This window comes from Scyliorhinus canicula, chromosome 7 (assembly GCF_902713615.1).
Source record: "Scyliorhinus canicula chromosome 7, sScyCan1.1, whole genome shotgun sequence".
Taxonomy (NCBI): Eukaryota; Metazoa; Chordata; class Chondrichthyes; order Carcharhiniformes; family Scyliorhinidae; genus Scyliorhinus; species Scyliorhinus canicula.
This window is the reverse complement of record NC_052152.1, coordinates 209,011,468-209,037,445: the sequence shown is the minus strand read 5'-3', so window position 1 is coordinate 209,037,445 and position 25,978 is coordinate 209,011,468. Positions and strand designations below refer to the sequence as shown.

The window sequence follows — 25,978 nt, the reverse complement described above, 5'->3', positions numbered from 1 at the left end:
CCATCTATTTAGCCTACTGTGCTAAACCAGCCCAGATTTCTTCCTCGAGATGGATAGGGCTGGTCAACACACATCTAACATGTAGACGTGTTCGATTCCTGGGTTCGGGTCACTGTCTGTGTGGAGTCTGCATGTTTTTCCCGTGCCTGCGTGGGTTTCCTCCGGGTGCTCCGGTTTCCTCCCACAAGTCCTGAAAGATGTGCTGTTCGGTGAACTGGACATTCTGAATTCTCCCTCTGTGTACCCGAACAGGCGCCGGAATGTGGCGACTAGGGGATTTTCACAGTAACTTCATTGCAGTGTTAATGTAAGCCTACTTGTGACACTAATAAAGATTATTCATGACAGAAGTGAATTGGAGGATTGAACTGGCAGTACATTACTGTGGAACAGCATGGTAGTGTTCAAATGGCATATTGTTGTAACTTCCTTAAGCAGGCTTTGATGAGGAGAAACAGCAGTAACAGATTTATTTACAGTGAAACGTGAGACAAATCAAAAAATAATCAGAAGCGAGTCAAAAAGAGTGTCATTTGCTACTTATGCTGAAGGCAAATGATTTACCGCAATGTCACATGGACTTTTACACCTGCCCGATGTAACACTATTGGCCACAATGACCAAACTTTTGCACAGGTCTTGAAGACAATCAAAATATCAATTTCTGGGGCGGCACAGTGTTTAGCACTATTGTCACAAGTAGGCTTACATTAATACTGCAATGAAGTTACTGTGAAAAGCCCCCAGTCACCACATTCCGGCGCCTGTACACTGAGGGAGAATTCAGAATTCTCAGCTGGTACGGGAATTGAACCCGCGCTGCTGGCCTTGTTCTGCATCACAAACCAGCTGTCTAGCCCACTGAGCTAAACCAGCCCACTGACCAGTATAACATACGCTGATAAAGACTTGGTACATCACAGCTTCTTGGCCTCCCTCGACATCCACACGAGCACATCTTGCAGGGGGTCAGCAGATAGTGATTTTCCACTTCCTTACACTGGAGGTATTGAGGCCAACTGAGCAGGTCGAACACTCAGTATAATTACATAAGTCAGTGTAGATCGGGGTTCAACCTGGGACATTTGCTGGTCTGCATGGCTCAGCTGCTCTCTGGATAAATTGGCTAAAAGAGCACATGCAGATCCAAGGCAGAACAGCAACAGGCATTTTCTTGTGGCTCCCCACCGTATAACATTTTATGACTCAAAGGAAAAATTTAAATAACTACTGTGGCAATCTAGATCCTGTCTGGAGGAGTCTGAAGAAATTGTGCTGTACAAGCCCTCTAACTTCTGTTTGCTTTGCATGGTTCGCTTGTTTCACAGAGTCCTTTTAAGATTGATGCTCTTGTGGATATCTGAAATGAGATGACGCACTGTTTCTCTTATCGTTCATGAGATGTGGGCCGGCATTTGTTGCCCATCGCTGAGGGCATTTTGAGAGCCAACCACATTGCTGTGGGTCTCGAGTCACATGTAGGCCAGACCAGGTAAGGATGGCAGATTTCCTTCCCTAAAAGGACATTAATGAACCAGATGGTTTTTTTTACAACAATCGGCAATGGTTTCATGGTCATCATTAGACTTTTAATTCCAGATTTAAAAAAAAAAAGTGAATTCAAATTACACCATCTGCCACAGTAGGATTTGAACCCGTGTCCCCAGAGCAATGCCCTGGATTGCAAGTCTAGTGACAATACCACTACGCCACTCCCTCCCCTAATGCTTGTTCCTGATTCCAGATTGCTGCCTGGCCACAAACCCATACAGCTTAGAAGGAGCACTGACGCTAACTTGACTTTGGGGGTTAAGTGAATTAAATACAATTAGTATGGTAAAACATTCTCAGCTCAGTTTTGTATTTCCCTTTTCCTACCTGTCACCAACACTGAATTAAAGCCATGCACTGGTTAGGCTAGAGGCTACACTCAGCTACACAACACAGTTACACACGGTCAGAGGTGTGATCTTTCTGTCATCATATCTGATGTTGGAAGAGTGCAGACAGGACTCTTGCACTGTCCTGGACACTAAAAGGATTCAGCGTGAAGCGTTTAACATGAAACATCTCGAAAATGCAGCTTCTGGTTGGGCTGCTTTATTAAAAACTAATGGCCCATTAGAGTATCTGGCGCCACTTGATTTCTGTGTTTGCTTATGTTATACTGTCATTTTCATGTGATCACTTTGCATCCAGACTGAATTTGTCATTTTGTTTCAGGGGATAATAGTGCGTTTCAGGGGATAGTTTTAAGGAATCCTTTAGCCCCTTTTCCCGTCCTCCAGGCAACAAAGCATTGGATAGGCTGCCGGGTTCACAGCCCATCCAGTTTTAAAATTCATTAACTTCACACGAGTGTAAAATTAGACAGGATTATAAAACTGGCAGCAGATTCCATCACGTTAGCTTCCGCTTAAAATTTAGTTTTCGATTTGTTTAAAAAAAAAAATTTAGAGTACCCAATTCATTTTTTTCAATTAATGTGCAATTTAGCGTAGCCAATCCACCTACCCTGCACATCTTTGGGTTGTCGGGGTGAGACCCACGCAGACACAGGCAGAATGTGCAAACTCCACACGGACAGTGACCCAGAGCCGGGATCGAAAATGGGACCGTGGCGCCGTAAGGCGGCAGTGCTAACCCACTGCACCACCGTGCTGCCCCCAGCTTTTGATTTGTTTTAAAGGATTTTCTATTCCAACTGACAACTTCTTAAGGAAGGAAAGAACAATGGTTTGTTCTGGTTGTTGCATGGAATTTGGCTGGCAATAGGAAACAGTACCTGGACAGGTACACTGGAAGGATCTCCTCCCCAGTCTTCTTGCTGCAGAAGATTCGGCAGAGTGTTCCACAGGCCTCAGCTCTCCCTGCTTCGTAGTTATCTGGGAATTCGTTAGCATCGAAGAGCGGGTTGGCAACCATGTTTTCAGTGGATGTCTGGGAGGGTTTCCGTCGGATATCCAGTCCCGCTGGAGTTGTAATACCTAGGATGGGGAAGAGGTTACGAGGGTTGCTGGCGAGAAGCAACTCTTTTATTGCCACACTGCCAAACAGCACCAACTCATGCATTACATTACATACAAAAAACCCCAGTCGTTTTTTAAAAAGAACTCAATAGAACAAACCAAAAGATAATATCAAATATTTTAAAATGGTTAGTGCACAGTCTCAGAGGTTTATGACGTGACACAAAGTAGCAGGAGAAATGAGCATGGTGGGATATAAACAAGCACCTGCGGAAGAGCAGATTACAAGGCTTGGCAACGCTCCTCCCCCATTCAAGAGAAACACAGAACGGTGAATTAAGTTATCGCCCCCAAACAGTGCAACAATGACAGGAGGCAGATGTTAGAGAAAAACAGCTGGAGCAATTATAAGAAAAAGGAATGGCTTATGGCAAAAAATCATAAAACAGCTGACTGCAATTAAAATAGAATCTACTTTTCCTACTTACAAGATTTATAAGAAAGAAGAATTTGGATAAAAGATGCTGCAAGATAATAGAAATAAAAATGGAAACAAATCAAAGGACAGTAGTTATAATATCTTTAAGATGATTAGTTTTTGTTTTAGCTTCAGTCATTAAGCAGCTTTCTTCAGTTTTTGCTTTAAAAATTAAAATTCAAAATTTTGAGAGAAAGACTGGGCACTCTATATATATCTATAAAGACTGGCAATCAGGTAAAAGCCATGAATTTTGACAATTAACATGCAAAAAAAATGCAAAACTAAAAATAAAAAAAACCCAGGGAAACACTGATGTTAAATTAGATTAGGGTTTAATAAATCTGGACTGTAAACTAAATTAAGAGTACACAGACTTCAGATGATATTTAAACTACATTTTATCTTTGCAGGTAGAAAGCGAGATTGAAGTGAACAGTTTTTGGCAGCCTTACCTGTCATACTGCCATCCCTGTTCATGCCATTGTGCAGTCTGCAGTGAACTAGGCCTGCATCGAACAACCACTGACCAAACAGATTCAGCACACTGTTGACCTTGGGTCGCGTTGGAGCAGGTAAAGGTCTTGGCTCTGAGCTCGTTTGGTTTGGGCTGGACAGTGGAGAAGTGGTGGATGTCTGATGGGTGACTTTGGGAGGATGCGCAGTAGTCCCCTAAAGTGAAAGGATTAAAAGGAAATAGGCTCACAAACATTAGGGAATGCTACAAACTATATGCTTTTGATTAGGATTGATGGACAAAGGCAAACTTGCAACTGGTTACCGATCATTCGAAATGAACTAAAAGGCAACTGTGCATAACTGACAAACTCCTCCCTGTATAATAGCAACATCAATAAAGAACAAATAAAAATTTCTGACAGTTGATACAAATGCATGGCAATATAGGCACATGAAAATATTTAATACGGAGGGCAAAACTGCACCTATTAAGGGAAATATCAGGATAATTACAAAAATACTGTCTTAGGTTAAGACATGAGTAATGGTTCCAAAAACCGATTCTTCACTCACATTTTGGGAGTAGTGGATTCCACCCTCCCCGTCTCCAATCAGATTGTTGTAACTACACCTAAATAAGGACTTTTTCCATTCCCTAACACTCATCTTTATTTCCTGATCCCCAGAGAAATGTCTGATTATATTTTCTGCATGGTCTCTTCATAGAACATACAGTGCAGAAGGAGGCCATTCGGCCCATCGAGTCTGCACCGACCCACTTAAGCCTTCACTTCCACCCTATCCCTGTAACCCCTCCTAACCTTTTTGGTCACTAAGGGCAATTTATCATGGCCAATCGACCTAACCTGCACATCTTTGGACTGTGGGAGGAAACCGGAGCACCCGGAGGAAACCCACCCAGACATGGGGAGAACATGCAGACTCCGCACAGACAGTGACCCAGTGGGGAATCGAACCTGGGACCCTAGTGCTGTGAAGCCACAGTGCTTTCTACTTGTGCTACCGTGCTGCATGCTTGGCAATCTATACTTTTCCTCATCAGCTCCCCTTTGAGTCTCGTATCTTTCTCTATTTCCAAAACACTTTGCTCTTCGTATCTATTTGACTTATCCTCTTTCTAACAATTCCACTTCCCAACTCTTCAATCATGTCTGCAAATTTCTGGGCATTCCAGGTAAAGCAGTCAGGATTGCAACTGTCTATTACCATTTTATGGAACGGAGGAACAGGATGAGGCCATTAACCCCCTTCAAATTAGTCCACCACTCAATGAGACCACAGCTGATTTGTGACCCAACTCCACATACTTATAATAATAATGTGTATTAGTGTCACACGTAGGCTTACATTAACACTGCAACGAAGTTACTGTGAAAAGCCCCTAGTCGCCACATTCCGGCCGGCGCCTGTTCGGGTACACAGAGGGAGAATTCAGAATATCCAATTCACCTAACAGCACGTCTTTCAGGACTTGTGGGAGGAAACCGGAGCACACGGAGGAAACCCACGCAGACACAGGGAGAACGTGCAGACTCCGCACAGACAGTGACCCGAACCCAGGAATCGAACCCGGGTCCCTGGTGCTGTGAAGCAACAGTACTAACCACTGTGCTACCGTGCCATCTTTGAGATCATAGAATGCATACAACACAGAATGAAGCCAGTCAGCAAATTGGGTCCAAGCTGGCTCTTTGCAAGAGCAATCCACCTGGTACCACGCCCATGGCTTTTCCCTGTAGCCCTGCAGATTTTTCATCTTCAGATAATGATGGAATTATCTTTTGAAAGCTACAGTTGAATTTGTCTCATTCACATTCCAGATCACAACAGCGCCTATACTTCCTCAGGAAACTAAGTAAATTTGTCAAGTCTACATTGACTCTTACCAACTTTTACAGGTGCACCATAGAAAGCATCATATCTGGCTGCATCACAGCCTGGTATGGCAACTGCTCAGTCCAAGACCGCAAGAAACTAGAGAATCGTGAACACCGCCCAGTCCATCACACAAACCCGCCTCTCATCCATTGACTGTCTACACCTCCCGCTGCCTGGGGAAAGTGGGCAGTGTAATCAAAGGCCCCGCCCACCCGGCTTACTCATTCTTCCAACTTCTTCCATCGGGCAGGAGATACAAAAGTCTGAGAACACGCATGAACAGACTCAAAAACAGCTTCTTCCCTGCTGTTACCAGACTCTTAAACGACCCTCCCATGGACTGATGGACTTATGGACTGAACTGATCTCTTCACACATCATCTCTACTGAGTAGTACTTCACTCCAGTATTCTTCATCCAATGCCTGTGTCTACGTATTTACATTGTGTATTTTATGTTTGCCCTATTATGTATTTTAGTTTCATGGATGGAATGATCTGTTTGACCTGCACGCAGAATACCTTTCACTGTACCTTGGTACACGTGACAATAAACCATCCAATCCAAAAGCGTTTTGCCACTTGCCATCATTGCTTCTTTTGCCAATCAGGTTATATTTCTGTTCTCTGGCTCTCAATCTTTCCACCAATGGAACAATTTCTCCCTGTCTGCTCTTGTCCGGACCCCTCATGATTTTGAGCACCTCTATCAAAGCTGTCCACCACCTCTTCCTACAAAGAGAACAGTCCCATCTTCCCCACTCTGCAACTGAAATTCCTCACCCTGGAGCACTCTCTTAAAACCTTTTTAAAAAATAAATTGAGAGTACTCAATAATTGTTTTCCAATTAAGGGGCAATTTAGTGTGGCCAATCCACCTAACCTGCAAATCTTTGGGTTGTGAGGATGAGACCGACGCAGACACGGGGGGGGGGAATGTTCAAACTCCACACAGACAGTGAACCGGGGCCGGGATCGAACCCGGGTCCTCAGCGCTGAGGCAACAGTGCTAATCACTGCACCACCGTGCCGCCCTACTCTCTTAATACCTTCACATCCCTTCCAAAGTGTGGGGCCCAGAACTGGACGCCGTACTCCAGTGATCTTGAGAAGTTTATCATAACTTCCTTGCTTTTGTACTCTATCCTATTCATAAAGCCAAGGATCCTTTCTGCTTTATTACCCTTTATTTTAATAGAAAGGTATTGCTGAAACTGAAAGGAAGAATCTCAAAGACAGTTGTGAGACTTGCCTTGTTATATAGTGCAGAAACTCGGGTGATATCAAGAAAAGAGCACCAATGGCTGGATACCAATGGCTGGATACCAATGGCTGGATACCAATGGCTGGATACTAATACGGTCCAAGTGCTGTGAAGTAACCTGTCTGAATTTTGCACTTTCTCCCCGTGTCTGCGTGGATTTCCTCCGGGTGCTCCGGTTTCCTCCCACAGTCCAAAGATGTGCAGGTTAGGTGGATTGGCCATGCTAAAGTGCCCTTAGTGTCCAAAAAGGTTAGGTGGGATTATTGGGATATGTGGAGGTGTGGGCTTAAGCAGGGTGCTCTTTTCAAAGGCAGCTACAGACTCGATGAGCTGAATGACGGCCTCCTGCACAGTAAATTCTATGATTCTATATTCCAACCAGAGTGAATCCTTTGTTTCATTGCTTTGATGGATAGAGCACTTGCGCATTTCTGGAGAAGCCGGGTTTGGAAGCTCCAGCAAGAAATGTGGAGCTGTGTCAGGGCAGGGAAACCAAAGAGTGGTGAAGTCTGACCACGATCGTGTTTTGCAGAAGTCCACGGCTATATTCTATCTGCCGCCTAATCAGTGGCTTGTATGGGTTTAATTACTTTTCTACATTTAAAGGTCTAGTATTGTACAAACTACCTGAGAAGATAAGTGCTCAGACAACCTATAAACCTTAAAATGGGCCTGATAGTGAACCAAGGGTTATGGTGAAATCAACTGACCAGTTTAATTCAGCTGCTGAGCACAGGATGATAGAAATAACACACAAGACTGCCAGTCAACCTAGCTCACACTACTCAAACCCCATTTTCTTGCCTTTTCCAAATTCTCCTTGCATTCTTTATTACATTCTCATACAATTCTCTTTTAAATGTCAGCGGCTTTGTCTCAATAGCTCTCTGTGCATTGACATTTCATGTTCTAATAATCCTGAAAGGAAACAGATTTGAACTTTCCTCCATTCTTTTAGTGAGAACCTGGGTCTGTCCCCCCCCCTATTAATGATTCACCAAACAGACAATTTTCACCTGTCTCAAACGTTTACATAATTTTGAAAACCTTGAACAGATTTTGTAGCTAAATTTCTGTTAAGACCCATTAATGAGCTTTTCCTATAACTACTCATTCCCCCCTATCCTTCTTGTCGTTCTTTAACATGCCGTACATGGCTTGACGATCCTTCCAGAAATGAGGGGTCCTACGATGGACTAATGAACATCTGATGTAAATTCAGTGTCATTTTCTAGCTTCAATTTTAAAAGCCAGAATGCATTCTGTCTTTTACCTGGTCCCTTTCACCTGCAACCCAACCGTTAGAAGTCATGGTGCTTAAAGAGTAGGCATCGAGTTTTACAACACAGAAACAAGCCATTCGGCCCATCAGGTCTGCACCAGCCATCAAGCATCTATCTATTCTAATCCCATTTTCCAGAATTTGGTCAATAGCCTTGCATACTATGGCGTTTTAAGAGTTCATCAAAATGCTTCCTTTCAATGTTCTTTTCCGTTTCCAAAAAATATACTTCATGTTGAATTGCAACTACCATCCATCTTTGCATCCCTTCCTGTGATCTCCTTGTTCTTCTCTCGCAATTTCTTATACTTTTAAATTTGGTATCAGCCCTCAGCCTTCTCTGTTCCAGGGAAAACAACCCCAGACTATCCAGTCTCTCTTGATAGCTGAAATTATCCAGCCCAGGCAACATCCTGGTGAATCTCCTCTACACCCTCTCCAGTGCAATCACTTCCTTTCTCTAGTGTGGTGACCAGAACTGAACATGGGACTTCAGTTGGGGCTCAAACAGCATTTTATACAGCACCAGTATAACCTCCCCTGCTCTTAGATTCAATGCCTCAGTTAAGAAAGGCAAGAATCCCATAGGCCTTCTTCTTCATTTACCCATGTCCAATTCATTTCCAGAAATTGATAAGATGATGTTCTAAGACAGATCCCTACAACTTCCAATCTAAACAACATCCATTTATCCTTAACCGTTGCTTCCTGTTTCTCACCATTCTGCTGTATGAGGACAAGTGTGCACTAAAGCTTTCCGAGGCACATGCCCACCGTGGATAGTCAGCATGAGAGTCCAAACATATTTTCTTCATTCCAAACTCTATGCTTTTAATTGGTAAAAAACCAAAGTGGTGTAGGTGAATGTTTGGATGAAGACTGCAGGTCTGCTCAGTCAAATTAGGTACCTATCGGACATGAAGCGGCCAGAGGCACGGGTACAGTATCAAACTGAAAGAGTAAAAAAAGGCACCAACTTACTGAACTTGTTTTAACAGTTGCCTTTGTAACGGTGACAGATCGCATTCTCCTGCTGTGAGGGGGTGTTGTGTTCATGGTACTGCTTGCCTGTGGCATGTTTAGCCTATTGACTGGAGTAGGAGGAGCACTATCAGAACGAGGTCGGGAAATGCCTGCAAAAGAAAACATACAGATGAACAGAGCACCCATTAACTCCCAGCTCTTCATTGAACTCCAAAAAGAAAATCTGCCCCACCGGTTTAGTAACAATTTGAGGAGGAAATATTTAGTACAGGACAGCTTGAAGAATACAGCAACAGTAACAGCTGACTAAAATCACTGGCTTCACTCATGCAACACATGACAGTTTCTTTTGTTAAAACTGTTTCTTTCAAAGGAATGTATGTGGGTATTGGGCAGTGCTATAAATCTCAATTAAGTAAAGCAGCACCACAAAGATTTGGTTAGGGAAGTAATTCATCACTTGCTGACAGTTTGTGCAAATCATAGGACCAATAGTTAGTCCTATTCTACCTGGGGAGAAAAAACATTTCATCTCTCAAGTTAATTATTTTATGCTGCGATCCAAGGATGCAGAGGACACCTGCCTGTAAGTCTAGAATACTGTTCTGTGCAATGCTGCTCTGCACAATGATTAATATATACACCAGTCTCAGACTGACAGTTACAAAATGAGTCCCAGGCAGGTCTGGCAGCACTTTGCTCCAGAGAGATACTCGGGTGTTATGCTGTTGTTGCAAAGTGGAAATAACTGCAGCAGCATGAAAACAGTTGCATAAGCCACTATCAGGCAGTATGGTTCTTTGCAACAGTTTGTGAACTGTTGAATCACTGTCTTGTCAATGAAGTTACAGTACTGTTTAGAGGAGATAATCTCTGCTAAACACAGGGTTCATGGTTTCATCAGTGGTACCTGCTTGGATGGTTGAATCCTCTTTTCCATACTTTCTACACTGTACCCCAAGTCCTACACTACTGTCTGACCTGCTCCCTGCCAATACAGTGTACAGCTGGCCATTGAGGCAGAGATACAAGAGAAACATTGACACCTTGGAGGCAGAACACAGGAGATGACTAAATGATTGTGGATGATGAAAGCCATTTGGCCCATCTTGATCCATTCATATATCAGAAGAGGTCTGTCCTCTGTTGTATTTTCAAGATGTGGATTACGAGTGTGATGAACAAAAGAAAGACTGAGAAACTCAAGAGTTCAGCCTTGATGGTGACAGCTGAGAAGGGGCCACAGGACGGTGTAATGTAGGTGCCATCATTTTGATAGTGGAATTGGAGAAATACAGCACAGAACAGGCCCTTCGGCCCACGATGTTGCGCCGAACTTTTGTCCTAGGTTAATCATAGTATTTTGGACAATTGTTCATGGCCAATCCACCCAACCTGCACATCTTTGGACTGTGGGAGGAAACCGGAGCACCCGGAGGAAACCCACGCAGTCACGGGGAGGATGTGCAGACTCCACACAGACAGCGACCCAAGTCGAAATCGAACTTGGGACCCTGGAGCTGTGAAGCAATTGTGCTATCCACAATGCTACCGTGCTGCCCTTAAAAATCTCCTGTATATCGAATTGCAGATTGATTACAAAATAGTTCAGAGTCTGTCATCAGAATTAGGGAGCCAGCTTTAGGAGTGTTACAGGATGGTATGGCGGGATGGTTGTTGATTTTTAGACAGATGAGCTATGATAGGCTATAAGCATAATGGATTGTTGCCTTTTGTCACATAAGGACTGGAATACAAATTAGTGGAACCTCTATACGAATGCACAGGGTTCTGAAAGGACCCCATCTGGAGCACAGCTTCAGTTGTGGGCTTCACATCACAAAGATATATCGACCTTGAAGTGGATGCAGCACAGGTTCACTGGAATGATACTGGAGCTAAAAGGGATTATGTTTATAGGTTGTACAAAGTTAGGAATCTCCTGTATATCGAAACTTGAGGGATGTAACATAGATATTGATGAAAGAATTCCCTCTAGTATCCAGAACAAGGGGACGCAATCTTAAAATTAAAGCAAGGCTGTTCATGGGTGATGTCAAGAAGCATGTCTTTCACAAAGGGGCATTGAAATCTGGAACACTGTCCTCTAAGAAGTTGTCACGATCCCGAGCATCAATTGAAAATTTCAAAATTAAGGTTGACAGATTTTTGTTGGGTAGGGGTACAGAGAGCTCCAGAATCAAGGTGGAAGGTGAATCCGAGGCACAAATCAGCCATGGTCTTACTGAATGAAACAACATGGCAGCACGGTAGCACAAGTGGTTAGTACTGTGGCTTCACAGCTCCAGGGTCCCAGGTTCGATTCCACGCTGGGCCACTGTCTGTGCGGAGTCTGCACATCCTCCCCGTGTCTGTGTGGGTTTCCTCCGGGTGCTCCGGTTTCCCCCCACAGTCCAAAGATGTGCAGGTTAGGTGGATTGGCCGTGATAAATTGCCCCTTAGCGTCCAAAAAGATTAGGAGTTACGGGGATAGGGTGGAAGTGAGGGCTTAAGTGGGTCAGTGCAGACTCGATTGGCCAAATGGCCTCCTTCTGCACTGTATGTTTTATGTTCTATGTTTGTGGGGTTGAATGGCTTCCTCCTGTTGCCAATTTTCTTCCCATATTCCTCACCTCCTTCTTGTGCACTCTGTTGACCAGGATCCAAGGCTAGTAGCAAAAAGTGCTCAAAAACAGGCGAATGAAATCTTGACCTTCACGTCAAAGAGGCCAGATTTAAAAAGAGTGAGGAAGCAATTCTTCAGCTCTATCAAGTCTTGATCAGACCCCACCAGGAACACTGAATTCAGTTATAAGCACTGAACTACAGGAAGATTATTCGTCTTGGGAGCATGGAACAACTAGAATGATCTTAGGTTTTAAGGTTTAGATACCAAGGTAGTTGCATAAACATGGCTTGCATTCCCACGAGATTGGATGGTTGAGGGCCTCTCTAACTGAAATCTTTAAAATAATAAGGGGACTTGATATGGTAGGTACAAAAAAAATTCCTCTGGTGGGGAAACCAGAACGAAAGGCATAATGTTAAACTTTAAGAGTCTAGTCTTTTACATGTGAAACCAGCGAGCACTTTTACCACACAAAAGGTAGTGGACACCTGTGAACTTTCCCAATCCCACAATGACAGCTGTGGATGCTGGCGGTCAACTGAGAATGTCAAAATGGAGGTTAATGGAATTTTATTAGGCATTGCAAAGATATCAAGGGATATAGATCAAGTGTAGTTGAGATAAAAATCAGCCATGATCTAACTGAATGGTAGAATAAGTTCCGGGGATGAATGGCTTCGTCTTATTCCTATATTTCTCCAGCAGAAATCAGTCAGAGTGCTGTAGAGAAACTAGATCGTCTCCATCGTCACATTCAGAGGCTTCATAGCATTGCCCAATTTAAATTTTATAATTCTAAAGGTGCACACGAGCACCATGGAAAAGCATGAGGCTAGAATGGGCAGCACGGTGGTACAGTGGCTAGCACTGCTGCATCACAGCACCAGGGACCCGGGTTCAATTCCATTTACTGCCTGTGTGGAGTCTGCACGTTCTCCCCGTGTCTGCGTGGGTTTCCTCCAGTTTCCTCCCAGTCCAAAGATGAGCAGGTTAGGTGGATTGATCATGTTAAAATTGTCCCTTAGTGCCCAGGGATGTGCAGGTTAGGTTATGGGGGTTAGGATAGGGTGGGATGGGTAATTGAGTGGAAATGTGTACAGTGTTCTTTCAAAGGGTCAGTGCACTCAATGGGCAGAATGGCCTCCTTCCGCCCTGTAGGGATTCTATGAATGATACAGACAGGAGGCCATTCCATCCTCTGTACCAATGTTGACTATCTTCAATGTACTCTCCAATCAGACTCACTCTCCTGCCCCTTTCCCCATAGCCCTGTAACTTCTTCCTTTTCAAGTAAATATCTCTACCCTTTTGTCTGTGTTTTCCCCCCAAATTTCTACTGTGTGCATGTTCCAGTTATGTTCTCACCTTTCCCCTCATCAGTAATGCCTCCTCACCATGAAGTGACCTGCCAACACACTCTATCAAAACTCAAGTTGTCTAAACGATCATAGTGGATCTGTCAATCATCCTTCATACCTTACAGTACCAATGCCTTTAGGAAAAGACAGGCAGGGAGAAGACTGGAGGAAGAAAAATCTCACTTAAAAATGTAAAACAATATCATAAATATTGTTCAACTTCAACTATTAATGGGACAAAAATTTCAGATGTAGCTTTCAAATAATTACACTGCATGTGGCAACAGCCTCCACCCAGTTCTTAGTCAGCAATACCATTAAACTGTGAAATGAGAATCAACAGTGTGCAACAATTAATATTCATTTATACACAAGAAGAAATTGAAAATCAGGAATGAGAAGAATAATCAGTATTCTCCTGCATTGCCAATTTTTGTGACAACCACTTAAAGATGCAGTATTCTGACAGATCGGCTTGCAAAGCAAGTAATCAACTCTATTCCACATCCCAGCTTAGAGAAAAGTAAAAACTAGTTGGAAAGTTGGAGATAGGAATGTTAACTGAATGGATTGTTTAGACTGCTGCTTGTTATTAGCCTTCAAGCCAGAAAGGACATTTGTATCTGTTGTGCAAGTCCTAACTTTATATAGAATTTCACAGCAACAAAACAAGCTATTTAGCCTGATGGATTTGTGCAGGTGTTTACATTCCTCACAAGTCTCCTCCCCGTCTTCCAAATTTTTATGACCTGTAACTTGGATGTGTGACCTTTACTGGTGGAGTAGGTGGAACAATGTTTGAATACGTTGTCAAATTAGAAAGCTTTTCTTTATTCTTACACATGGGCATCACTGACAAGGCTGGCTTTTGTTGCCCACCCCTAATTACCCTTGAACGGAGTTGGATGTTAGGCCATTTCAAAGGGGCAGTTAAGAGTCAGCCACATTGCTGCAGGTCTGGAGTCACATGTAGGCCAGACTAGGTAAGGACGGCAGATTTCCTTCCCTAAAGGACATTAGTGAACCAGATGGGGTTTTACAACAACCGATGATACTTTCATGGTCATTATTACTGAGACTAGCTTCCTACTCCAGATTTATTCATTGAATCTAAATTTCACCAGCTGCTGAGTGGGATTTGAACCTGGGTTCCCAGAGGATTAGCCAGGGTCTATGGATTACTAGCACATTATACCAGTGTCTCCCCCTTAATGTTTCACATTATAATTTAAAAAACACAACTGCCCTATATTTCACAAGTATAAGGGGGTTTTGACCAGACTAACAAATCTAACACCTGATGTGTCAGGTCTTGCACATGCTTTTATTAAGACAAGATGTGAATTTGGACACCGAAGCCATGATTTTTAATGACCAAATTCTTGTTTTATTCAGCGTGATCACCAATCACCCACCCCCACCCCACAAGTCTATAACATTTTGAACATCTTTAAATTTAATTGTTATGGGAATTCCAACTAACATCATTGCAATCTTTGCAATTCTGAGCACGGACTAGGGAAATGGACAGAAAGCTGGGTGCATTTTAGAGTTCTATTCTCCTTCTAGCATTTCTATAATCTCCTTTCTGATATTTTATTCGTCAAAATAGCGGAAAAGGAGGAGGGACATGGAGTTTTCCAAAGGGCAAAATACACCAAATGGCAAGAGGTCACATTGAAATGAACGCTAAATATCTGCAGACTAAGCAAAGTTTGGTATTTCATTGATAACAGTACTTGAAACAAAAATTAAAGGTGATTCACTAAAGGTGAAACAATTATAACCGTAATGTCTTGTAATGGCTCTCCATTTTTAAGTCCTTCAGGAAGTTTCAAAATAGCCAATTACAGGGTAAGGCGAGAAAATACAAAGTGTGCAAAAATGGGAGTGTGTTGCTTGCACCACTTGCATGGTCGCATTAAATAGAATACTGCAGCTTTAAAAATCCTGTGGCTAATATAAATCAGATTGGCAGGAAAAAAGGAATGCATTGCTATCCCTTGTACAAGTTCCAATTTTATTGATCAATGATGGAATGGACCAAATGCTCAAGACTTTATACCATAAGGGGGTAACCTTTCCCGAATGATATTGGTCCTTGCAGTGCCTATGAAACAAAAAGAAGCATGGCGCTGTTTAAAAACCACAAAAAGATGTTTTCAGTATGAAATCCAAAAACAAACTTTCTAAAGCTTAAAAGCTTGACTGAAAATAGTACACACCAACTTTTTCCAGTTACTTACCAACCAGTCTAAAGGTTTGTCAGCTCAGGGACTACCAGGCACGCACCTTACATAAATCATTGACAAACATGAAACTGCTCTTATTACATACAAACACCGACCAAATAATTCTGAGCTTCTGTTGCAATATCTCCAAACCCATCATTGCCAAACATGATTAAAACCCAATGCTGCATATAATCAAAAATGAATCCGATATGATCACAAACTTTAAGCTTTCTGCTCAAGACTAAATGGAGAATTGGGTTTGGTGCTAATGCGTTTAGCTCTTGCACCTGCTCTGTGCAATCAAAATATGGGATGCAGATAAGGCAGGCACCAGTTTATTTTATTTTATAAATTTAGAATACTCAATTCTTTCTTTTTTCCAATTGAGGGGCAATTTAGCATGGCCAATCCACCTACCCTGCACATCTTTGGGTTGTGGGGGTGAGACCTATGCAAACATGGAGAGAATGTGCAAACTCTACACGGACAGTGACCCGGGGCCGGGATCGAACCAGGGTCCTTGGCGCCGTGAGGCAGCAGTGCTAACCACTGTGCTTCCCCAGGTGCCAGTTTTCAAGTGGCACAGAAACAGTACAATGCAACAAACTTTCCAAAGAATTGTATTTAGTATAAGATTAATAACAGGATGTTTGAAAGGATAAGCTGGAGACTCACCATAATATGTATATTCTAGACCAGGCCACAGCAGAAAGAACATATGATGATGAAAGGGTTATTAAATTCTCCCATTTAATCTTCAAGGAGGCATTTAACATTCTTTATTTGCCACATTGCTCCTTTCAATACCCTTATCTTAGCTGACTGCTTCTTTAGCTGTCAGCCCTCATGATTATTTTATTTGCATGTGTTCTGTTTGGCCTTTTGATCCATTTCATCTCCTCAGCTAGGCAACATGGTCGAGATTGCATGATTTCAAGTCCTGTTTCATACTTTCCACCCCTTTTTCAGTACAGGAAAATAATGATTTTACCAGGAATTTCAGGGGTTGTTGACCACTCAATGCTATCACTGAACTGAAGGCCCCAGGATACAGTCTTGTGTGAACAAGGCCATTTGGCCCCTTGAGCCTGTTGCCATTTAGTACGATAATGGCTGTTCTGATAGTAACCGCAAATCTGCATCCCACACACCCCTGGAAAACTATCACCCCTCGCTTATCAACAGCCTATCCACCTCTGCCATAAAAATATACAAAGACTCTGTTTCCACCACCTTTCAGGAAGCACGTTCCAAAGATTCACAGCACTCAAAAAACAAATTTCACCTAATTTCCATTTTAAACGGGCCACCCATTATTTTTAACAGTGACCCCGGATTCTAGATTTGCCCACAAGAGTAAACATCCACTTCCACCCGGTCAAGACCCAACAGGGTCTCCTTCGCAGTGACATCAGTTACAGCAAATTGGCAGCCAGGGCACACGATGCGGTGGGGCCATCCAGGTCCAAGGAACCATCCTACAGATTGACAACTACAAGACTTTGTGTCTACTACGGCTTAAGCTGCCTTGGAGTGACACAGCTCTCTGTAATATTGCTGTCCCCTGCAGTTTGCTGGGTGCTTTCTGGGGTGGGATCTGGAAGTGAAGTCAGCAGAGCTGCCGAGTAAAGAGGATGCCATCGAGGCTTTGCAACAAAAGAAATTCCACAAATTCCATGGTGTCATCTGAGAGTACCTTTAAGAAATTGGTGTTTATCAAATAGCCGCAGTGATGTCAGTATGGGTGGAGCTGGGCTGTCTGTCTGTTTTTACTTTTTTTGAGCTGGCAGCTACAGTTGTGTTCAGTTTCGTTTTCAGAGTTGGAGCTGCATCCAGTCAAACAAGGTGTAATTTTGATTTCTCTCTGCATGAAAAGAATGGCTTCAGATCACTTGCTAAATTAAAAGTGATAACTGCTCTCAGTAAAGAATTTAAAACTGCTGTCTTTGTTAAAGAGCGTATTTGTCTTATGGATGTTGCTAGGAAAGATTAAGGGTTACTTATAGAGTACTGTATTCTTTGGGGGGAGTATTTGAGTTGATAGTTGCCAAGATGTTTACTGTATGTTTATAAAAAGTTCACTGGATTCATAGAATAAACATTGTTTTGTTTTAAAAATACTTGAGATCTCTGTTGCATCACACCTGTGGAGTGGGCCCTTGTGCTCCCCACAACCAAAATCTATTAAAAGTTGTGGGTCAGGTGAACTCCATGATACACTTTGGGGTTCTCTAAACCCTGGTCCGTAATAATGGAGACTTCTGAATGCTTAAAATAAAAAGAACGAGTAATTGGAATCTTCGCACATTTCCTTTAAGTCTGTGCTGAATTTAAGGGAGAAATGTTTAATGTTTTAATTCAACATAAAGTAGCCCCATGTTACAAACAGAAATTGTACTGTTCTTTACATAGGGAATAGAAATGATGAGCCATTTTACAGTCTACGATGCAACAGAAATACTCATCTGGGGTTGCGTTATTGCACATTATTAGAAGATACTTCATCCCCCCCATACAAAATACAACTGCTTCATTTGAGGAAAAAGGGGAAAAGCAAAGTGGTCTCAATTTAGAAGATGTTCAATACAAAACAAGGAGTTACAGTTCCGTGCCTCTGCAACTTTGTGAGTGAGAAGATCAATACAATTTTATCATTCTGTTTTCATGTATATGTTTAAAAAGTCGAAGCACACCAACACGCTGATTCCGCATTAGTGAGGAATAATAAGAAAAGGTCAGACATTGGTCCACTGTGCAAGAGTTCACAGAACCTTCACAGGTGGAGGCTATCCAGCCCATTCAGTCTGCTCTGGCTCTCTGACAGAGAATTCTACTTGTCTCACTCCCCCACCTCATCCTTGTAACCTTGCACATTCTTCTTTCTTTTCAAATAGCAATCCAATTCCCATTTGAATTCCTCCCTCGAACCGGCCTCCATCACCCTCTCAGGAAGTTTGTTCCCGACTCCTGCCACTTTCTGGTGGAAAAGCTTTTCATCACTTTTACTCTTTTTGCCAATTATTTTGGATCTGTGTCCTCCAGTGGATTTTGCACTATTCACTCTGTCCAAACCCCTCTTGATCTTGAATATCTCTATCAATTCTCCTCTCAGCCTTCTTTTCCCCACACTTCTGTCCAACACACGTTGCACACAGTTTGTGATGGCATTGGTCAATTGCAGGAAAAGGGTGCCTGTTCAATGTTTTAGTGAAGGAGTGGTGCTTAGATAGGTTATTAAAATGAGTAGAACATTAAAAAAAGCTAACGTTACCTAGAAAGGCATCCACCAGACAGCTGATACCACGCATAGCTCGGAAGAAGATCTGAGGCAGTTGTTTGAGGCAAGGATGTTGCATCATTTCCTGTGCCATCCCAGTCACACTCAAAAGTTGTTCCTGGAATTTTGGTGTTGTGCTTATTATGGCTGGGTTACTCAGATCCACTGGATTGCTAAAATGAAATAATAAAGGATTAAAAATCAAAATGCAGTTTCATTAGAGCAAAACGGGTGCAATTTATTTAACTCTGAATAAGAACACAAAGATCAAAACTACGTTCCCAATTTGCTATAATAACTACAGTTTACAATGAGCTTGGATTGTTATTTGAGAGGGTGAATAGGGAAAGAGTATTTCCTCCGATTGGGGAGTCAGTGATGAGACACCAATTTAACACACAGGATGTGCAATGCTACAGCGAACGGATGAGGCAGAGATCTTTGAAGGGAAAAGTGGACAAACATTTGAAGCAGAGGAAGGGTATAGGGCTGTGAGGGAAAACCAGTGTGTTTGTTTTTCAAAGAGCCAACACAGACAGTGTTTCCCATTAAGTGTAAACTTTAATGGTGCCATGACAATTTGCTTTTTTAAATAAATTGCAAAGTCATTTAGAGTGAACGTTTCACCAGATATAAACATTTAATCTAATCTAATCAGGAAGACCAGTGACTTTGCACAAGCCATGATCATTTTGTATCGGCATCCTAAAAGGCAGGCCATATATGTTTATAGCTCTTAAATATACACAAGAAGTTACGCATTCTCACCTAAGCATGTGCAAAATCCGAAACCAGGTCTGTGAAATGCAGTCATTGTCCATTTCCGCTGGAATTAAGATTGCATCTTCATCTGGAACTTTGAACGGAGGGAATGAGGGGCCGTAGGTAAACCGCAGTAGCCTATTGGAAAGAGAAATAATATTTAAGTACTATTAAAGAGGATAGCGACTGCTCCAAACACAAAAACCTAACTTCATCCTCCACTACCTCCATACCTGCGAGTTTCTCTCTATAGTTTAATAAATTTAATTTTACAAATATATTCCCCAAACAATTGGCTCAATTCAGCCAGTAGGCAAGCTGCTAGAAAACCCTGATCCGGGAACTGTGTGGTGCAGTGGATTGGTACATCGTCTCGGTCAGTGGGATCCAAACTTGCATCCATCTTGTATTGATGGATTCTCCCCGCTGTGCTTTTTAAGGTCTCAAGTGAAACATGGAAGAGTCGTGGCTCTCGGGAGTCAGAGATCACATTCAGGTCCCACTCCATAGACTTGAACGCAAAGCCTAGCAGGGAGAGGTGCAATATCCTTTGTCTGTTGGGTAACCAACATCACTGAAAAAACCGAAGCTTCTCAGTGCTGATTGCGGTGTACAAATTTGCCGCCCTGCTTCCAACATTGTTACATGGCGTAGAATTGGGACATCCTGAGGCCATGAAAATGAGCTACAGAAACGAGAGTTCTTTTTTCCCTTTATTTTAATGGCACCATGTAAATGCAAAGTCAGTTTTGGAGTTGGTTCACTAATATTGGAAAGCACTTAAACATAAAGAACGCATCTTATTAAAAAGTTAGTTGTAATCAGCCAGCTTTTGACAAATTAGTTATGCCAGGGACCTCAAAATCAAGTCTCCATTTACTGACCTGGAGGTCAATGCACAGATGACTTTACTCCATTGTTCTACCACAGCTGGGTGATGCCTCCAGTTGGCCAACATTTCTCGAGCAGTCTTCCAGTATGGTGGTGTTGGGAAACAGCGTGTACAAGCCAGGAACCAGACTTCAAAGAGTACACCAATTAACTTATCCGCAAGATTTTCTGCTAGTCCGCCTAATGAGAAGCAAAGAAGCAGAACATTTAAAAACCACAGTACATTTTTTTTATTGCATATGTAACTGAGAAAAAAACATTGACACGGTTATTTGGAAGGAATGAAGGATGGAACTACTTGAGACAGTTTTTTCAAAGACAGAATGGGCTGAATGGCTTCCTTCTGTGCTGCAGTAATCTATGGCTCATAACGTCCGGAGCAGTGTAAAATGAGTCGGATTGTCACTGTTCATAGTTTGTTGGCTAGTTTGAAGCTGTTCCATTTCGCAAGTCCTTCCGATTCTGGCTGGGCAAGGTCTGAGTGTCCATGAGGCCTACAGTAGTGTCCAGGAGATCGACAGGCAAGTATGCCTCACCCCATTTTTTAAACAGCGCGAGCTGTAGTAAACCACGTAGGTTTGAAGGTCCAGACACTTTGACAAGCCCGGCAGAAATGTATAACATAAATGGGTAGGATTTGGGGTCAGGTTGGGTCAGTGAACGACAATTGCCGAAAGAAAGTATGAACCTCCTGGGCAATTGCCATGCTGCCAGGAACTTTCCCGGGGCAAAATGAATAATGATGACGAAGGTAGAACATACCCCAATGAAGCAACTCAAAAATATTCTCTCTTAAGAAAATGCAGCACACAATAGTTTTATAATAATCTATCAGATTGGTTCCTATATAATCAAGATTTTATTATCAGGACGACACAGTGCTTCAAATCTAGCTAGATTCTATATCCTTCCACAGCCTGGTTTAATAATGATTCTCTCGGGGGCATTCCAAAGTCAGTGAAAGAAACCATTTTCAATGCTCACGTCCAATATAGTTGCTGGCTGAGATTGATTACTGCTCCGACTGATCAAGGCAGAAAGGAAAAATCAGGATTTGTTTCTGAGAAGGATGGAGTCATCAGAATTAATGTTGCTGTCTCCACCTGAACTTTATGGGTAACCCCGGAGAGACAATGAAATGGCAGAGGTGTCCCGGATAATGGGAACAGATGAACATGGGAACAGGAGTAGGTCATTCAGCTGTCATCAAATCATAGCTGACCTGTACTTGAAATCATTACCCTGCCTTTGTTCCCTATTCTGCGATACCTCACTAACCAAAATATATTGATCCCTGTCTAGAAAATTAAAATTGATGTCCAGCATCCACAGCTCTTTGGGAGCGATTCAGATCCAGAATTCCACTATCTTGCATGGAAAGTATTCCCAGTTTCATTCCTAGCCACACTCTTTCGGCTTTACAGCAAGTTTCTGAAAGCTCCTATCACATGGTTTAAAACTGGGAACCTTTGGCACCTCAACAATTCCAGGTCTTGGATCCAAGTTGTCGAGCTGAGGGGACGGGACCTTCTGTCAGTGTCACACAGTACTCTAGTCCCCCAAAAAAGTCCATCTAGCAATATTTGTCTTCGGAGTATAAAGATAGACAGCCTTTATTCCATCTTGATTTGATTCCTTTATCCTGGAACAGTGAACAAATTTCCTACTAAACGTATCACCTGACAATAAGAGGTCACTTACAGAAGATGGGCTCAAGACCACAACTATTATGCACCACAGAAGTGAAGGCAGCAGAGGCTCTCCAAGTAAACTTGCAGTTATTGAATTAAAAAGAATATCTATGTAGTTATGCAGGTTTAACTTTTAGGATTAATTGCTGTTGGCGGGGAAAAAAGTGCTTCAGATTGTGACGAATGCAGCATTTTAGATATATTTGATTATAAACATTTGGCAATTTAAGGGTTAAAAGCCTGGGGTTAGGGTGTGTTTGACTGCAGTAGTCATGTTTTTAAAAATGATCTTGTTTTGCAAGACCAGAAAGCTTTTAGGAGCTGGAAGTGCAATTGACCAGAGTAAAGGGTCTGGGCCAAAAAAAAGTTGCTTGATTAGGGGGAGTCCCTGGGGAGTTAATGTGTTTTCAGCCAAGAGAAATGATGCCATTGCTGGGTGGAGCCAAGGTTTTCAGACGTTTGAGAAAGCTTTTTGAGTTGAATTGAAACCTGGCTACCCTTTTAGACAAATAAAGTATTTTGCTCTCACAGTAGGATAGTTAAAAAAGAGCATTGGAATTTAAAGCAGAGCAGACTTGTCTGAGGACAGAGGAAAGCTGAAACAGACCAGTTGAAACAGTTTTTGAAGACATCCACCCAGTGTCTGCAAGGGTTATTACAGGAGCCAAATCTGTTCTGGAAAGCAATTATTAATCTGTGCCATTGGGATGTGGGATAGATTGAGAGCTGTATGTTTTTTTCTTTCTTGTTTAATTGGGAATAAAGATAGTAATAAAGATAGTACTTACTGAAACTGAAAAATGCTTATTGTCACAAGTAGGCTTCAAATGAAGTTACTGTGAGAAGCCCCTAGTCGCCACATTCCGTTGCTTATTCGGGGGGGCTGGTACGGGAATTGAACCCGCGCTGCTGGCCTTGGCCTGCTTTACAAGCCAGCTATTTAGCCCACTATGTTAAACCAGCCCCTATATAGAGTAGTATTGTTTAAGGGGTAGTTGTAAGCTATTTTTTGGATGATGTTAAAGAGTTTAATAATGTATTCATAATAAAATTTGGTTTTAAAATGCCAAATCCCTATTTCTTCATGCAATCTCTTTCCTCACACCTCACAGTCTTACAATGTAAAATAACATATTGGGGTTTCAGTCCAGCACCCTCGCCACTGTTGGGGGTCTGGTCAGGGATCACAGAATTTACAGTGCAGAAGGAGGCCATTCGGCCCGTCGTGTCTGCCTACCCTACTCAAGCCCACAACTCCACCCTGTCCCCATAACCCAGTAACCCCACCAAACACTAAGGGCAATTTTGGACATTAAGGGCAATTTAGCATGGCCAATCCACCTAAGGGGGCAGCACGGTAGCATGGTGGTTAGCATAAATGCTTCACAGCTCCAGGGTCCCAGGTTCGATTCCCGGCTGGGTCACTGTCTGTGCGGAGTCTGCACGTCCTCCCCGTGTGTGCGTGAGTTTCCTCCGGGTGCTCCGGTTTCCTCCCACTGTCCAAAGATGTGCGGGTTAGGTGGATTGGCCATGCTAAATTGCCCGTAGTGTCCTAAAAAATAAGGTTAAGGGGGGGGGGGGGGGGGGGGTGGGGTTACGGTAATAGGGTGGATACGTGGGTTTGAGTAGGGTGATCATGGCTCGGCACAACATCGAGGGCCGAAGGGCCTGTTCTGTGCTGTACTGTTCTATGTTCTATGTAACCTGGACATCTTTGGACTGTGGGAGGAAACCGGAGCACTCGGAGGAAACCCACGCAGACACGGGGGAGAACGTGCAGACTCCACACAGATAGTGACCCAAGCCGGGAATCGAACCTGGGACCCTGGAGCTGTGAAGCAACTGTGCTAACCACTGTGCTACCGTGCTGCGTAATAAGATTCTTTAAAAGTAATTATAACATGTAAATTGCTGAAAATTACTTAATTAATCTCACCACCTTGGCAAAAGCAAATTACTACAGATGCTGGAAATCGAACAGAAACAGAAATGCTGTTCCTCAGGTCAGGTTGCATCTGAAGAATTAATGTTTCAGGTTGCGAGTGTTTATCAGGGCCCATGAAAAGTCATGACCTGAAATGTTAACTCTGCTTCTATCGCCACAGATGCTGCGAGACCTGCTGATTATTTCCAGTATTTTCTGTTTCTATTTCACAAGCTCGGCACCGGACTTCACTTTGAGCTGAGCTTGTGACTCCATATCCACTCCATCATCAGGATCCCGGAATCTTAGTACTACTGTGACAAATATTGCCAGGTGGGTTGTTGTTATTGACCGCAATACAATGTGTCACCAATAGAAGGTGTCTTCCTCCCATATTGTTGGCTCGGACCCAGGTTGTGGAGTTCTAGACACAGGCGTAAATACTGTATCTGCCTCAGCCCCTCAATGTATTTGTTACTCCTAAACTTGACTTACTGAAATGTACAATTAGCTGACCTCTCGCCTTCCACAAAGTTGAGCTCATCCAAAACTCTGCTACCTGTATCGTAAACATTAGCTCTAACTCCCTTCAACCATTACCACTGTGCTTGATGATCTACCCTAGATATCCCAGGCAGCAACGCCGATATTAAAATTCTCCTTGGTTACAATGCGCTCTGTGATAGCATGCTCCCCCATGGGCAGCACGGTAGCTTGGTGGTTAGCACAGTTGCTTCACAGCTCCAGGGTCCCAGGTTTGATTCCTGGCTGGGTCAGTCTGTGGAAATCTGTCTGCAGGGTTTCCTCAGGTTTCCTCCCACAGTCCAAAGATGTGCGAGTTAGGTGGATTGGCCAGGCTAAATTGCCCTTAGTGTCCAGAAAATGTTAAGTGGGGTTACTGGGTTACGGGGATAAGACCATAAGACATAGGGGCAGAATTAGGCCACACGGCCCATCGAGTCTGCTCCGCCATTCAATCATGGCTGATATTTTTCTCATCCCCATTCTCCTGCCTTCTCCCCATAGCTCCTGATCCCCATATTAATCCAGAATCTATCTATCTCTGCCTTAAAGACACTCAGTGAATTGGCCTCCACAGCCTTCTGCGGCAAAGTGTTCCACAGATTCACCTCTGGTGTCTGAGATGGTGTCCTCTGGTTCTAGTTTTTCCTACAAGTGGAAGCACCTCTCCACATCCACTCTATCCAGGCCTCGCAGTATGCTGTACGTTTCAATAAGATCTCCTCTCATCCTTCTAAACTCCAATGAGTACAGACCCAGAGTCCTCAAACATTCCTCATATGACAAGTTATTCATTCCAGGGATCATTCTTGTGAACCTCCTCTGGACCTTTTTCCAGACCAGCACATCCTTCCTTAGATACAGAGCCCAAAACTGCTCACAATGCTCCAAATGGGGTCTGACCAGAGTCTTATACAGCCTCAGAAGTACATCCCTGGTCTTGTATTCTAGCCCTCTTGACATGAATGCTAACGTTGCATTTGCTTCTTAACTGCCGGCTAAACCTGCACATTAATCTTAAGAGAATCGTGAACAAGGACTCCCAAGTCCCTTTGTGCTTCTGCTTTCCGAAGCATTTCCCCATTTAGAAAATAGCCTATTCCTAGATTCCTCCTTCCAAAGTGCATAACTTCACACTTTTCCACATTGTATGTCATTTGCCACATCAATACCCACTCTCCCAGCCTGTCCAAATCCTTCTGCAGCCCCCTTGCTTCCTCAATATTACCTATCCCTCTACAGATCTTTGTATCATTTGCAAACTTAGTAACAGTGCCTTCAATACCTTCCTCCAGATCATTAATGTATATTGTGAAAAGTTGTGTTCCCAGCACAGACCCCTGAGGTACACCACTA

At 43.0% G+C, this 25,978-nt stretch overlaps 1 protein-coding gene across 7 annotated transcripts in view; it reads right to left on the bottom strand.

The window, feature by feature from the left end:
• Positions 1-25,978, bottom strand: part of ralgapb (Ral GTPase activating protein non-catalytic subunit beta) — a 140,298-nt gene that overhangs the window by 76,545 nt on the left and 37,775 nt on the right. For 4 of the 7 annotated variants that reach the window (XM_038803826.1, XM_038803829.1, XM_038803828.1 and 1 more), the window contains exons 5-11: positions 20,479-20,665; positions 19,601-19,732; positions 18,827-19,005; positions 9,332-9,483; positions 3,903-4,119; positions 3,458-3,493; positions 2,786-2,987 (exon numbers count right to left, since the gene is read on the bottom strand). In XM_038803826.1, coding sequence (XP_038659754.1) covers positions 2,786-2,987; positions 3,458-3,493; positions 3,903-4,119; positions 9,332-9,483; positions 18,827-19,005; positions 19,601-19,732; positions 20,479-20,665 — 1,105 coding nt within the window. The remainder of the gene's footprint in view (positions 1-2,785; positions 2,988-3,457; positions 3,494-3,902; positions 4,120-9,331; positions 9,484-18,826; positions 19,006-19,600; positions 19,733-20,478; positions 20,666-25,978) is intronic. The other 3 variants (XM_038803831.1, XM_038803832.1, XM_038803833.1) reach the window with 1 other exon arrangement.